This window comes from Cyprinus carpio, chromosome B2 (assembly GCF_018340385.1).
Source record: "Cyprinus carpio isolate SPL01 chromosome B2, ASM1834038v1, whole genome shotgun sequence".
Taxonomy (NCBI): Eukaryota; Metazoa; Chordata; class Actinopteri; order Cypriniformes; family Cyprinidae; genus Cyprinus; species Cyprinus carpio.
The window spans coordinates 1560538-1576252 of record NC_056598.1 but is presented as its reverse complement, the minus strand read 5'-3'; the positions used below and the strand labels follow the sequence as shown (position 1 = coordinate 1576252).

Below are 15715 nucleotides of genomic sequence, written 5' to 3'. Positions count from 1 at the left end.
ACTCAAACCTACTCCCTTTCTTAAACAGGGAGAAAACTCTTGCTTGTTTTAATTATTTAGGTACCTTAGCTTGGCCTATAGAGAGATTTAAAATATGAGTGACCACAGGGGTTATAAAATTAGCTGAATCTTTAATAATCCTTGCTGGAATATTATCTAAACCTGTCGCTTTATTGTATTTCAGATCTGTTAATTTCTTATAAACTGTAGTCTCATTTACCTTATTAAATGAAAAACCTCCTAAAGTGACACCACAATTAGCATAATACTCCTTATCTAATTTGTCATTATATAAACCGGTCTGAACTGGTAACTCCTTTATCAAATTGTCAGCAACAGTAGTAAAGAATCTATTAAAACAGTTGGCTACTTCTTTCTGGTCTGTCAACAATTGATCATTGTTTAATTCTTATCTCCTTGTAAGGCGCAACTTTGTTCAAGACTTTCAAGAAATTGTTCTTAAACTTGTCCCAAGCTATATCGACATCACCACACTGCGTCACCTCAATCCAATTAATCTTACTAAATTCTTCAACAAAAATTTGTGGATTATACCTTTTAAGCGATCTAATTTGTAATGTATTATGTTGCCTTATAGCCTCTCTGTACAAATTGTACAATTGGACACTGTACAAATTGTGAGTAAAAAAGGAATGGAATAATTTACAAATCCCATAAACTTATATTTTATTCACAATAGAATACAGATTACATATCAAATGTTAAAAGTGAGACATTTTGAAATGTCATGCCAAATATTGGCTCATTTTGGATTTCATGAGAGTTACACATTCCAAAAAATTTGGGACAGGTAGCAATAAGAGTCTGGAAAAGTTAAATGTACATATAAGGAACAGCTGGAGGACCAATTTGCAACTTATTAGGTCAATTGGCAACATGATTGGGTATAAAAGGTGGCAGTGTCTCTCAGAAGTCAAGATGGGCAGAGGATCACCAATTCCCCCAATGCTGTGGCGAAAAATAGTAGAGCAATATCAGAAAGCAGTTTCTCAGAGAAAAATTGCAAAGAGTTTGAAGTTATCATCATCTACCGTACATAATATCATCCAAAGATTCAGAGAATCTGGAATAATCTCTGTGCGTAAGGGTCAAGGCCAGAAAACCATACTGGATGCGCATGATCTTAAGGCCCTTAGACGGCACTGCATCACATACAGGAATGCTACTGTAATGGAAATCACAACATTGCCTTAGGAATACTTCCAGAAAACATTGTCGGTGAACACAATCCACCGTGCCATTCGCCGTTGCCGGCTAAAACTCTATAGGTCAAAAAAGAAGCCATATCTAAACATGATCCAAAAGCGCAGGCATTTTCTCTGGGCCAAGGCTCATTTCAAATGAACTGTGGCAAAGTGGAAAACTGTTCTGTGGTCAGACGAATCAAAATTTGAAGTTCTTTTTTGAAAACTGGGACGCCATACCATCCGGACTAAAGAGGACAAGGACAACCCAAGTTGTTATCAGTGCTCAGTTCAGAAGCCTGCATCTCTGATGGTATGGGGTTGCATGAGTGCGTGAGGCATGAACAGCTTACACATCTGGAAAGGCACCATCAATGCTGAAAGGTATATCCAAGTTCTAGAACAACATATGCTCCCATCCAGACGTTGTCTCTTTCAGGGAAGACCTTGCATTTTCCAACATGATAATGCCAGACCACATACTGCATCAGTTATAACATCATGGCTGCGTAGAAGAAGGATCCGGGTACTGAAATGGCCAGCCTGCAGTCCAGATCTTTCACCCATAGAAAACATTAGGCACATCATAAAGAGGAAGATGCCACAAAGAAGACCTAAGACAGTTGAGCAACTAGAAGCCTGTATTAGACAAGAATGGGACAACATTCCTATACCTAAACTTGAGCAACTTGTCTCCTCAGTCCCCAGATGTTTGCAAACTGTTATAAAAAGAAAGAGGGGATGCCACACAGTGGTAAACATGGCCTTGTCCCAACTTTTTTGAGATGTGTTGTTGCCATGAAATTTAAAATCAACTTATTTTTCCCTTAAAACTATACATTTTCTCAGTTTAAACATTTGATATGTCATCTATGTTGTATACTGAATAAAATATTGAAATTTGAAACTTCCACATCATTGAATTCTGTTTTTATTCACAATTTGAACAGTGTCCCAACTTTTTTGGAATCGGGTTTGTAATTTCCTAATTACATAAACCATATTATGATCACTTAATCCAGCCTACAAAACACCACTTCTAAAAATCTTGTAATTATCTGAAACTAATATACAATCAATAATTGTTCTACTTTTAGGAGTAATTCTAGTAGGATCAACAATAATTTGTTTCAATGCATATGACTTACAAAATGAACTAAAATGTTTAAACACTGACAAATCCTTCTTCAGCATATCTGTATTTAAGTCACCCAAAATGATTAACTCTTGACCTAAAACATAATTTGACACATTTAAAATCTCATCGAGACTCTCATTAAAGTCCCTTTGATAAGGAGGACGATAGCAAATACCGACCAAAATCGGTTTACTCTTCGGCAACAAAATATCCAGCCAAACTGCCTCGACTGCAGTATTTGCAAAGTCGTTTCTCTCTTTAAACATCAAATCTGACTTTATATATGCACATACACCGCCTCCTTTTCGATTTCGATCTTTTCTCAATAAGCAATAATTGTCTACATGAATCTCTGCATCCAGTATCGAATCATCAAGCCATGTTTCACTGCAGCTGAACAACGCCACATTAGATTCTTGACATAAATAACGAAGTTTACTTATCTTTGGAAGCAGACTCCTGACGTTGAGATGAACCATGTGCAGACCTTTCATTGTCCCAAAAGACCGAAGATCGCTGATTTTGGACGTTGTTGATTTTGAAAGAAGTTGTATTTCATCATTCACAGTAGATTTACTCGACCGAGTCCTCAGCATCCTGCCTCCATTCTCCATCATAGAGAACATATCAGACACACCATAGTCCTTTCGACATAAATCTCTTGTTTCATTACAAGGACGTAAATCGTTCCACTGATCCGCCATCAGGCTCCATTCGACACCAATTTCCGAACGCCGACATTGCTCCGCACCCAAAGCCCGACGGCCATCCGCAGCAAAAGTTTGGCAAACTCTTTCACCACCTTTGCACGAACCAGGCCCAGGACATTGATGTATGTCTCCCGACACAAGTAGACACATTAATATTATTAATAAGTCACTCAACTGTCTTTTTTGGCCGCGTCTTTGTTTCTTTGAACATGGACGAAAAATCAACGTATAGATAACATTCTTTCCAAAACCGAGATGTTTACATCCACATCTAGGTTGCTTAATTCCAATATTAAAATCAAAATTAATATTGTCCACCTCATTAAAATGCCATAAAATTTATAAAATAATGAGAAGATTAGTAGTGAGATTAACACTCCACACCTGCCTGGCGCCATCTTGGTTTCCCGTATTACACTACGGTATCCGACTGCTGGCAAGCGGTGTTCTTAAACGACTCCGCCTTAATAGAGCGACCAATTATGCACCGACACCACAGCTTCTTGCAACCTATAGCCCCTTTCACACTGCGATTCTGGAAAATACACAGGTAATGTGTCCCGGCAATTGTTCCCGGGTCGCTAGATTTTGCCCCTTTCACACTGCCAGTGATTACCTGGAACATGTGCATGCGTTGACACACAACCCGTAAAGGTCCCGTGAAGACACGTGATATCAGGGTGTGATGTGTAATGTACGAGTTGAAAACGCCAGGCATGTTAACTTTCACTTGAGCTGGTGAACGATCTCAGCTTCAGCGCGGAAAGTGAGGAACTTAACTGATCTCTGCTTCGTTACAGTTTGCACATTGTTTTCGTTTTCGTGCCTTCGAAACACACCAAAAGAGTTGCGCGATAACGTGCGTCATCACTTACGACACACCTTTTACGGCATTAGATCTGGCTTTTGTTCACACAGCGCTCGTTCCGGGACTGAACCCGGCAATGTTACTAGGTCCCCAACCCGGGATCAATCCCAGAATCAATCCCGGGACGTGTTTGCATTCACACAGAAGGCGACCCGGCAATGTTCCGGATCCAACGTGCAGTGTGAAAGGGGCTTATGAGAGAACAGACCAAAGAGGAGAGCAAGAGGGAAAGAAAAAGACAGAGAGGTACAATACAACAAAAAGAGATACCAAAAGAAACGGTCATAGCAAGGACCTACATTTACAAAAAATACTATTAATTGCATGTGTTGAAATTGTAAGGCCTATTATAAATAGCTTTACAATTTTTTTTTTTTTTTTTTTTTTTTTACAACATTTGAAATTATTCTTTCTTTAGATGGCTACATTTACATTTGAAAATGATTTAATAACTCCAGGGGAGCGGGAAGATATTAAAGAATCCATATCTACTCAGGATCTCCCAACAGCGGTAAACACGATCAAAGAATTCCTGAAAAACAGGATCATGTAGAACTTAACGTTGGTGTGACAGGGGAGTCCGGTTCTGGAAAGTCCACGTTTGTCAGTGCATTCAGGGGTTTAGGGGATGAAGAAGAGGGCTCTGCTCACCCAAAATACAAAAATGTGAAAGTGTGGGATCTTCCTGTCATTGGAACACCAAACTTCAAAGCCGATGAGTATCTTAAACTGGTTGAGTTTGAACGCTATGATTTTTTCATCATCATTGCTTCAGATCGGTTCAGAGAATGCCACACTCAGCTGGCCAAAGAGATCATGAGAATGGGGAAAAGGTTTTATTTTGTTCGTTCTCAGATTGACTCAAGCATTGATTCTTAGAAGAGGAAGAAGAGATTTGACCAGAAAAAGATAGTTTTGTCAGTTTTGTCCTCAGCCAAATGTTTATAAAGTGATTGAAACAATAGCATGCTTCTCTGGACAGCAAACCATAGAATATCATGCACTTTCCCCAAAAGAAACTTTTTTCCTTTATTGAAAAGGGGAAAAATGCCTCTACACTGGTGATTCTTTTTAACTCTTTTTATTTTTACCAAACAGTGCTGCAGTCCTGTCTAGCAAGTCTCTTACCCTCATGTGTGTTGAAAAAAATGTTCCCTTTTCAGAGTAACTTCAAACCTGGGTGTGTACAATTACTTTAGAGTTGTTTGAGAAGGTGTCTGTGTTTGACAAATGTCCTGACACTCTTTATTCATGACTTACTGTACAGCTTTTTATTAACAACAAGTTACAGAACCGGTTTGAACAACCTTTTGTCAAAAACTCTGATTGTAATAATGATAATATAATGAGGCATCAAAGGTCCATTCAGTGCTTCCTTACAAGAAACAAAAAAGAATGTCGTTGCAGCTCTGAATAAACATTCCATGCTATTTTAATCTTCTGTGAATGCAGATATACCCCATAGTGTCCAAAACTGTAAAGTTAAAAAAGTGGTTAAATTAGACTAAAATATTATAATTACAATACTTTTTGTTTAAAAAAATAAATGTAAATATTTTTTTTAAGTCACTAAAGGCTTAAGGGGTGATTTTGCCTTCTAGAAAAAAGTCTTACTCAGATCAACCGAATACTAACATTATTTCATTTTCAACTAAACATTTTCTTTCTTTTCTCTCTTTTGTTTTTGTAACTATCAAGGACTAAGGAATTTTTCTGATTGTTGTTGTTTGTTATATATGCCATGTGATCTCATGAATATTTGCATGTGTTTTGCATGAAGTATGGCTCAACGACACACATTCTATAGACCATTTACTTAATTTAAATTTCTTAACTTAATTTTTAATCATCAGCTGTCAAATTTTGCTGTTATCTGTGACTTCTGGTGCCATATTCAACTCTTTTCAAGGGATTACATGATATGGGAATGATTTAAAATATGCTGGCTTTGCTGAATATCATACCTTAGTTGGGGGAAAATCTAGAAACTAATATTGTAAGAGTAGCCTTCCTGTCCGTTTGTGTGGCTTCAGATTCTGTTGCTGGGCTTTTAATTTGTTGTCAATTTAATTATTTATTTAATTTATTTATTTAATTTGCTCAGCCCCAGACAAAACCAGAAGCCTCTGGGTGTTAATGCACAGATATGAACAAAATCTTCCACTATGTTACTATGATGATTCATAGCAGTGAAAGTGAAAGCATTCCTTGGGTGGCTCTCGATGCTATTGTTTGCATAAAGTAGAAAAGTTTAGGTCCGGGTTTCACAGGCTTCACTTCAGATCATCTGCTGTCAGGGTCTTCTTGCTGCTCAGAAGAATTTGGTAAGAAATACACAGGCTAATCAGCTCCTTTGAAATATATTTTTACTGTTTCACTGATCTTCTAAATGTTTAAAGAACTTTTGAAAACCCTTGACAGTAATATCTTCTTGTAAAATTAGGTCTATCTGGTAAATCCTCATTTTTTGTGTTTTGCTACCTCACGTTTAGTGTAAATTTCTTTATATAAAGTCTACTTCAATGTTGTAATGTAAAATGATTTTTAGAAGCTTTTTCTAAGATTAAAATGCATTGAATTAAAATGCACTGATCGAATGCACTTCAAACTTTTCTTTGTACGGCAGTGAATTTCACATCTGTGAAGGAAGCAACAGCACTTGTCTTCTCTGTATAATAATTCTTCCTGCGTCTCGTGCTCTGAAATATAAAGGTGAGATTAAAAACATGTAAGAGTCAGTTTTCAGATCATACCAATTCTCTGCATTTAAGATGTACATTTCGAATTGATGTCTACATGTTTGCTTTGTAGTAGCACAAAACCCCTTGAAGTGTTCAGGGCAAATCATTTTATAAAACTTTAAAAATTAGTGAAATGATTTTATGATTTATATTTTCATAGGAAAGTATTGAAAATACAGTATGAAAGAATCATGTCTTGATAGGTTCTGTATGGGAAAATGTTGAGATCTGCAAAATAACCTTCATTATGAAAGACTGTTTAGTTGTTGGTCCATTTGACATCCCAACACAAAACAGTTTCTAAAGTAGCCTCAGTTCCCTGAGATAATGGGAACTAGCATTTTGGAGAAACTCCTGTTTACTCAGAATACTGAAGCCTGATTTGTTCACATTTGTGTAGCTGCATGAACCAATGCCATTTCAGCCTGCCAAATCAGGTGGAGCCAGCTGCCTATATAAGTTTGTGCCGAATGTCACTTCATCAGAATCTTTCGTGACAGATTATACTAGCAACAGTCATCGACTCAGGTGCAGCTTAATAACACCGCAGACTATGCTCATTCCTGTTATCTCAGGGAACCAAGGATACGTTAGTAAACAGAGCATTCCCTTTCAAGATGTTGACTCATTGCGTAAACACTCTATGGGGAAAGAGTCCAAAAGCACCTTGCTACAAATAAGTACAAAACAAAAGCATCTCTGCAAGACCAGGGTCCACATTTATAAAATGTGCGTATGCACAGATTTGATCTTAGAGTGTGTGTGTGCGCTTAAATACCAATGCTCATATTGGTAAAAACTGCCTTTGATGTGGAAAAGTGCTTAGCGTCACATCAGGGTCTGAGCAGATGTACGCACTTTTTCTTGATTTGGAAATGTAAGCTGTTCTTGCAGCTCGCCGTTTTCAATTCAAGGGTTTTGGACAACGACTGGGTGATCTTTTATATGTTAATGGCATTAAGAATCGTTTATAAGGCAGAGAGCTGAAACCATTCAGTTGCACACAAGTTCAAGGTCATTTGCGATTCATAGATTTTATCTGAAAGAGACGAGTATGTGCGTTTTCTGTGCTTAAGTTCATTCTATGAATCACACGTACACATACTTGAGAGATGATCGTAAGATGAAATTTAGGATGGTTTCTGCACAACATTTAATAAATGAGGCCCCAGCCCTGGGGCACCCTTAGTGAGAGCCCCTAAGAAGCATGAGCTCATAAGTGAAAGTGAAAGTGAAAGTCGTGACATTTGTCAAGTATGGTAACCCATACTCGAAATTGGTGCTCTGCATTTAACCCATCCAAGTGCACACACACAGCAGTGAGAAGTGAAACACACCGTGAACACACACCCGGAGCAGTGGGCAGCTATATCCAGCACCCGGGGAGCAACTGGGGTTCAGTGCCTTGCTCAAGGGCACTTCAGCCATGGGTATTGAGGGTGGAAGAGAGCGCTGTTCATTCACTCCCTCCCACCTACAACTCCTGCCAGCACCCGAGACTCGAACCTGCGACCTTCAGGTTACAAGTCCAAGTCTCTAACCATTAGGCCACAGCTGCCCCCTGTGGGGCACAATAGGCCTCAAAAACGAGACCCAGGTCACAAGGCCAGGGTCTACATCAAGAAAACCCTTTCCACTCACAGAGGGGATTAGGGTAATTAGGCGGACAAGGTCTGTGGCTGAAGGGCAGTGACATCCAGGTTATAAAACCTAGTGAAGGTAGATGGTGAAGACTTGCCGGCTGCTGCACAGACATCTTTGATTGAGACTCCACTGGGACAAGCCCAGGTGGAGGCCTTTCCTTTGGTGGAGTGGGCCCTCACTCCAGTAGGACACTGTATTTACATTTATTACATTTAATCATTTAGCAGACGCTTTTATCCAAAGCGACTTACAAATGAGAACAGTCGAAACAATCAGATCAATGAGAACAACAACGGTATACAAGTGCTATGACAAGTCTCAGTTAGTCTAGTACAGAACACGTAGCCAGGGTTTTTTTTTTTTTTTTGGGGGGAATATGATAGAAAAGAAAAAAGGTAAGTACTAGTATTAGTTGGTTAAGTGCAGGCGAAAAAGATGAGTCTTTAGATGTTTTTTGAAAATGAGTAAAGACTCAGCTGTTCGAATTGAGATCGGGAGGTCATTCCACCAGCTGGGAGCAGTCCAGGAAAAAAAGTCCGTGAGAGTGATTTTGAACCTCTTTGGGATGGCAACACAAGGCGTCGTTCACTTGCAGAGCGCAAACTTCTGGAGGGTGCATAAGATTGAACTAGTGAGTTTAGGTAAGTTGGCGCCGTGCCAGTGGTCGTTTTGTAGGCAAGCATCAATACCTTGAATTTGATGCGAGCGGCTACTGGTAGCCAGTGTAACCTGATGAGGAGAGGAGTAACCTCCATTACTGTATGTCCACTGAGGTGTAAGCCAGGGCTATGGAATCCTCCAACAGGATAGTCTCTGCTTCGTAACTCTAAGATGGCGCCACTGAGTTCGGATGCCGTCCAGGTCGCTCTGCTTCGATTGTGCTTTTATTTACTTTTGCTTTCTCTTTTAACACACATAACGTCTGCACTGATCATTTATGACAAAAGAACACTTTTGGACATTGGACACCGCTTCATTGACCTGTCCAACCCATCGTGGCAATCTGAGATTCTCCGGAACGCCGAGATAAACAATGGCCACTCGAATAACCCACCGGACACTGCTGTAATGCCGTCTGATAACTTCTCTGTTTTACAGATGGACAGAACAGCCAAAGCCGGTAAATACAAAGGTGGAGGAGTGTGTTACATGATTAACAAGAAATGGTGTGACCCCAGGTATATCTCCACTCTGTTGCACTCCTGCTCACCTCATTTGGAACATTTATCCATTATTTGCCGGCCATTCTATCAGCCCTGGGAGTTTTCATTGATCATCATTACTGCTGTTTACATCCCACCACAAGCAGTCTAAGCTCCACGATGTGCTCAGCGGCTACATCAACAAACATCCTGACGCTCCTCTTATCATCACTGCTGGTGACTTTAACAAAGCCAACCTCAGGCAGGTCATGCCGAACTTTTATCAACATGTATCCCGTCCAACCAAAGGACCGAATACACTGGATCATTGATGCTCTCAGTTAGCCTACAAAGAACTCTCAGAATGCCTACAAAGTCTGCTCAAAGGCTTTTGGCAAATCGGATCATGCCGCCATTTTCCTCACACCGGAATATAAACAAAGGCTCGTTCAAGAACCCCCGGTGCAGAGGGTAGTGACGTGCTGGTAATACTCTGAAGCCAAGCTACAGGCAGCTTTTGATGACGTAGACTGGGACATGTTTCAGGCAAGTTCATCTGACGTCAGCGAGTTCACAGATGTAGTATTGAGATTTGTAAACACACTAGCAGGGCAAGCAACTGAAACTATATCTATAAGGACCTTCTCAAACCAGAAACCGTGGGTGGACAGAACAATCCGTGCTGCAGTAAACAAACGCACTGCTGCATACAACGCCGGTCTTTTGTCGGGGAACATGAACAAATACAAAGCATCGTGCTATGCTCTCTGACACGCAGTAAGAGCCGCCAAAATCCGTTACAGGGAACGAATAGAGTCTCATTTTCAGCTCAATGACTCCCGATGCATGTGGCAGGGACTAAGGACCATCTGTGCCTTTGGAAATAAATCCTCTGCAGAGGTGAGAGCAGATCCTTTGCTGGTTGACGAGTTAAACTCTTTCTACGGCCGCTTTGAAAACAGTCTAAGCAGCGCAATTCTGCCGATCTCAAGAAATATATTTGGTAGTGAGAGTTGTCTTCTGAGGCGAAGTGGTCAGTGGACCAGGAGCTGAATGCCGATCTGCCCTCACACAGTGCCTCCCAAACTGAGTTGGAGGTATCTGTTATGACCACCTTCCTTCTGGAGGACAATGCCAATCGAATGCTTGTCTGATACAGATGAGGTAAGTCACCTTGACTGGGTCAATTTGAGGTGATGGCATCCCAGGTGCCAAGCATGGGACGGTACACAGGCTTTGAGCCAAAATTAAAGAGGCCGGATGTGAAGCAGGCCTAGTGTAGTCATTGAGTGCGCAGTGTGCAAGATCGAGGATGGGCCTGAGCCCACTATATTTCTTGGAAACAAGGATGTAGAAACTGTACTGTACCTGACTTGCTGTCTCCATGGAGCCTTTTGCTAGCAGACTTTACACTTCAGATTGGAGAACATGTGTAACATTGTCCTGTACTAAAGTTTGAATAACACCTCTGAAACGAGGGGGTCTGCAACTGAACTGGAGCGAGTAGCCTCATTCTATTGTCTGCAGAACGTAACTTGGCACACCCGGGATGGTGTGTCTAAAGCCTGTAGCTGGGTGGCAAGTGGTCTGAGTTTTTCAAGTGGCAGGACACTGTGCAGAGGCAGGGAACTGACATTTGTGCTGTCATGAACAGGAGAAGTGCTCTTTTGAGTAGGTGGGTCCACTATAACAACGATAATTTATTCACGCACATGCTAAGTGGGAAGGACGGGCCAAGCATGAACAATGCTTCCATAACCTGGAACTAAACAGGTGACTGTGCAAATGTCAGACTAGTTTCAGGGCGGTCCGGAAGATGGAGCATTCTTGCAACATGAACCAGCTACTGAACTGGAATGCTTGGGCAGGAAGTGGCACATAGGCTGCCACGACTTCCGTGCTGCAGTCACATGAACCCTTCCACGGCAGGGCTGAACGACCCCATGGGGTAGGCTGGAAAGTCAAAAAAGGTGACCAAGTCCTTGATCTCATTAATATTCAGCCAAAGGTGGTGCTCAAGCATCACCAAGTTGGATATGGCCTTGTTGATCACCCATGTAGTTGCCTTTGTAGCATGTAGAACCAGGTCAGTTGCTGTGTGCAGCTCAATAAAGAATCGGGACTGGGGCCAGACTCGTCCATGGTGCAGAGGAGTTTGGCTTGAAATACCTGAAGCGCCGCCATTGTGTGAAATGCTGATCAAGCCTGGCCAGCGTCTGATTAAGCTCTGGCTTGGTATGGCCGAAGGCATCTTGCAGGGCTTGAGCAGGTGCAAGAAGCTTGTCATATCCCTTTTCTTTAACGCCATCAATGGAGATGAAGATGGCAGAGGCAGAAGAGCCATGACTTGGTAAGTTCATTGTGAACTTCTGGTAAGAACGGTGCCAGTCCTTGGTGGGAGGTTCACTGGTGATATCCTGACAGGAACTATTCGTCCAGGTGTCTGTGGGCAGGCTCTTCCAGAGCCAACCATATTAAGCAGAGTTCCTTCACATCCTTAGTGAGAATGCGAATCAGTTCACTGTCCACGCTGGCCTGTGTTGACTCTTTTATGGTAAAGGTGTCAGAATGCTCTCCAGAGCACGCCCAATCCACTGCATCTAAAACTGTCAGTCACATGGAGTTTTCAGTGACAGCTTCTTCCTCAGATCCACTGAAGGAGACCAAATGCTGCAGACAAGGGGCGCTGATCTTAATGTGAAAAGTGCACCAGCGAATCATAATTCTGCAGGGAGAGCGAAGCATTCAGGACCTTGTGTCGACATGAGATCCCTCAAGCTTAACTGCTAAGACCAATGACCAAGCAAAGCAGGTTGAGGCTTATGGTCTTGCAGTGAGAGCAGTCTGTCTGTCTGAAGTGTAGCTTCGTTGTGGGCAGGCAAGGGACACACTCACTGTGCCCATCTGAAGTGTGCAGGGGTTCTCTGCATGAGCCACACTCATGGCTTGACATTTAAAACTTTTTCCAGCAGGGAGATTATCTTCATGCTGAAGGAAGAAATTCTGATGAAATGGCATCCAGTGCCAACTTATATAGGAAGTCGGCTCCGCCAATTATGCCAGGCTGAAATGCAATTTTTTCATGAAGCTACATGAACATTAACAAATCAGGCTTTAGCATTCAGAGTAAACAGATGTTTTCCCTTAGCGTAGTTTTGAAAAGGAACTGAGCTGCTTTACCAAAAGCATCGTAAGCTTAAGTACATTAAGACCCATTGAAACCAGTGGAGCTACGATCAACATAGGCTTATGATGATTTTGGGAAACACAGCCCAGGACATTAAGTCTTAGCTGAAACTGGCCAGAGAAAGAGACTTCTGACATTTAGTGTAGGCTTAACCTATAGTTTTTTTTCTACATATTTTCAAGAGTTTCTTTTGATAACACTGTTGAACTTGACATGATTTTGTATTTTTTTTTTCTTCCTAAGATAGCTATGATGGATGATTTCTATATGATAACTCAGGAGGACCTGGAAGATATTAAAGAATCCATATCTACTCAGGATCTCCCAACAGCGGTAAACACGATCAAAGAATTCCTTGAAAAACAGGATCATGTAGAACTTAACGTAGGTGTGACAGGGGAGTCCGGTTCTGGAAAGTCCACGTTTGTCAACGCATTCAGGGGTTTAGGGGATGAAGATGAGGGTTCTGCTCAAACTGGCCCTGTAGAAACCACTATGGAGCCTGAAGCTTATTTTCACCCAAAATACAAAAATGTGAAAGTGTGGGATCTTCCTGGCATTGGAACACCAAACTTCAAAGCCGATGAGTATCTTAAACTGGTTGAGTTTGAACGCTATGATTTTTTCATCATCATTGCTTCAGATCGGTTTAGAGAATGCCACACCCAGCTGGCCAAAGAGATCATGAGAATGGGGGGGAAAACGTTTTATTTTGTTCGTTCCAAGATTGACTCAAGCATTGATGTTGAAGAAGAGAAGAAGAGCTTTGAAGAAAAGGACTTGGATACAGAAAAGGAATTGTAAAAATGGATATGTATCCGAGATTTCTGTTTCAAAATGGTCTCTTATTTTATGTTGCCCTTTCCTGTTTTTGTCTAGGACTAACAAATTTTGTTATTGAGCATAAAATTAAAATATTTAATGACTTATTTTATGTTGCCCTTTCCTGTTTTTGTCTAGGTCTGAGAAAGATTGGTATAGAGGATCCTATTGTGTTCCTGATCTCTAACTTTGAGCTCGGCAACTATGATTTAAATCTGCTGCAGGAGAGAATGGAGCAAGAGCTTCCACAGCATAAGAGACGTGTGCTGATGTTGGCTTTGCCGAATATCACACTGGAGATCAATGAGAAAAAGAAGAAAGCTCTAGAGGAAAACATTGGAAAAGTTGCCTTACTGTCTGCTTTGGTGGCTTCAGTCCCTATTCCTGGTCTTTCAGTTATTGCGGATTTAGCCATTGTAACTAGAGAGATAGAAACATACTACAGTACCTTTGGTCTAGATGATCCATCCCTGCAGAAGCTCTGTGAAAGATCTGGGAAGACCATTGAGGAATTCAAAAGTCTTATGAAATCGCCACTGAGTGGTGGGATAAACCCAGCTTCAATATTATCCTTAGCAGGTGCTGCATCTCTGGTTGTGGCTGAAAACACAGTTGAGTATGCTGTGAGTCTCGTACCCCTTCTTGGCACTCTGGTGGCAGGAGGAATGTCCTATATGACAGTCTCAACAATGCTGAAGAGAGCTCTGAATGACATAGCAGAAGATGCCAGAAACGTGCTAATGGCGTCAGTGCAGACTGAAGTGTAAACACAGAATGACATATAAATTATGTGTATTCAAGTAGCAGCTGCTTTGATTCAAACTTACAGCAAATTTCTGTTAGTTCACTAAATGTGGTCTTGTATTTCTTTTACTTGGTTCTTTTGTTTTATTTCTTTAACTGAAATGTACCTTCCCCTTGGAGAAAAAAAAATGCAGCATCATAATCTCTGTTGCTACACTCATGATACATTACATTAAAAACACTTTGGGATGAGTGTTGTATTCAGTTATTTTCTCAATGTGATCAAAAAATAGAACTACAGTAGGTTAGCTGATTGCCTTAAAAGTCCATATATATTGGCATCAGTTTATACTGCTGTTAACACTTTCTCTGACCAGCGGATGCGATGAGACCAGTTTTCCATTTTGGTGGCGAAGAGATAGTCAAAACAACTGCAAAGTTATTTCAATTGGTGAAGAAAAAGAGATAGTAAACCTGCTGCATCTGAAATAGTTCTATAAAAGTTATTGTATTTTAAGTTATTTCAATTGGTGAAGAAACATATAGCCTCCATTGTTAAAATAGTGTTTGAATGAGTTGACAACTGTATTAAAAACTAATTCTGCACGTGTCAGTGCTGTAAACTGTTAGGACACAGTGTTAGGCTACGTTTACACGTCAGCGATGTAGTCAAAAACGCAAATGTTTTTCCCTTGCGTTTTTAAAAAGTTCCACTTATACACGACAACGTTTTAAAAAGATTCGCATTGACACATATCCACGTAAACAGCCAAAAACGCTGTTGAACGTCATTCAGTTCTTTACCTTCCTCTTTCACCTCCAGCAGGTCTGAAATCAACATTGAAAAGATTAAGTCACAGAAGCAGAACCCCCCCCCCCCCTTTTTTTTATGTGATCCCATTTTCATGTGAATACCATCAAAGATTAGTGAACAACTGCTATACAACGATGTCGTTTTGCAAATAAACACAATCTGCTTTGGAAAGAAAAATTTGACTTTCAAACAAACGCAAAGTGATTTGCAAATACAAATATATTCTTGAGTTTTACAATATATTGTGACACGATATATTGTTATACCCCTGCATTGTTCTGAATGTTGAACAATTGTGTCAACATATGTAGCATTTATATTCTGTATCCCGTGATCTATAAGAGGAACGGAGAATGGATCAGTTTTTATAGGGCACCAAATAAGGCTGCTTGTATTATTTATTCTATCAAAAACAAAGCATGAGACAAATGACGTTTCTCAGCAAATGCACACATTTGTGTTATTTTATATTATTTTGAGCTAATCTAATCTGGATTACTTGGAATCATATGTCGGATGGTCAGTGCAGAAGTCACATCAAATCTTCACCCACAAATATATATATATATATATATATATATATATATATATATATATATATATATATATATATATATATATTTGTGGGTGAAGATTTGATGTGACTTCTGCACTGACATATATTTAATTATATATAATTAAAATTATATATATATATAAT

The 15715-nt window shown here is 40.4% G+C and overlaps 1 protein-coding gene and 1 long non-coding RNA gene across 2 annotated transcripts; both read left to right on the top strand.

Moving 5' to 3' along the window:
* Nucleotides 1-4381: 4381 nt before the first annotated feature.
* Nucleotides 4382-13329, top strand: LOC109111493. The gene is made up of 3 exons (XR_006153947.1): nt 4382-6245; nt 6548-6633; nt 12879-13329. It is a non-coding gene; the product is annotated as an uncharacterized LOC109111493 (long non-coding RNA).
* Nucleotides 13330-13377: 48 nt separating this feature from the next.
* LOC122134419 (interferon-inducible GTPase 5-like) lies at nt 13378-14450 on the top strand. The gene is made up of 2 exons (XM_042719324.1): nt 13378-13435; nt 13596-14450. The coding sequence occupies exons 1-2, from the start codon at nt 13378-13380 to the stop codon at nt 14222-14224; spliced, it is 687 nt and encodes a 228-aa protein (XP_042575258.1). The 3' UTR covers nt 14225-14450.
* Nucleotides 14451-15715: the final 1265 nt, after the last annotated feature.

Excerpts from the sequence above, each read along its gene's own strand:
- LOC122134419 (XM_042719324.1), top strand. The coding sequence starts at position 13,378 with ATGTTGAAGAAGAGAAGAAGAGCTTTGAAGAAAAGGACTTGGATACAG. Across the intron at positions 13,436-13,595 it reads TTGGATACAGAAAAGGAATT|GTCTGAGAAAGATTGGTATA; the intron begins GTAAAAATGGAT and ends GTTTTTGTCTAG.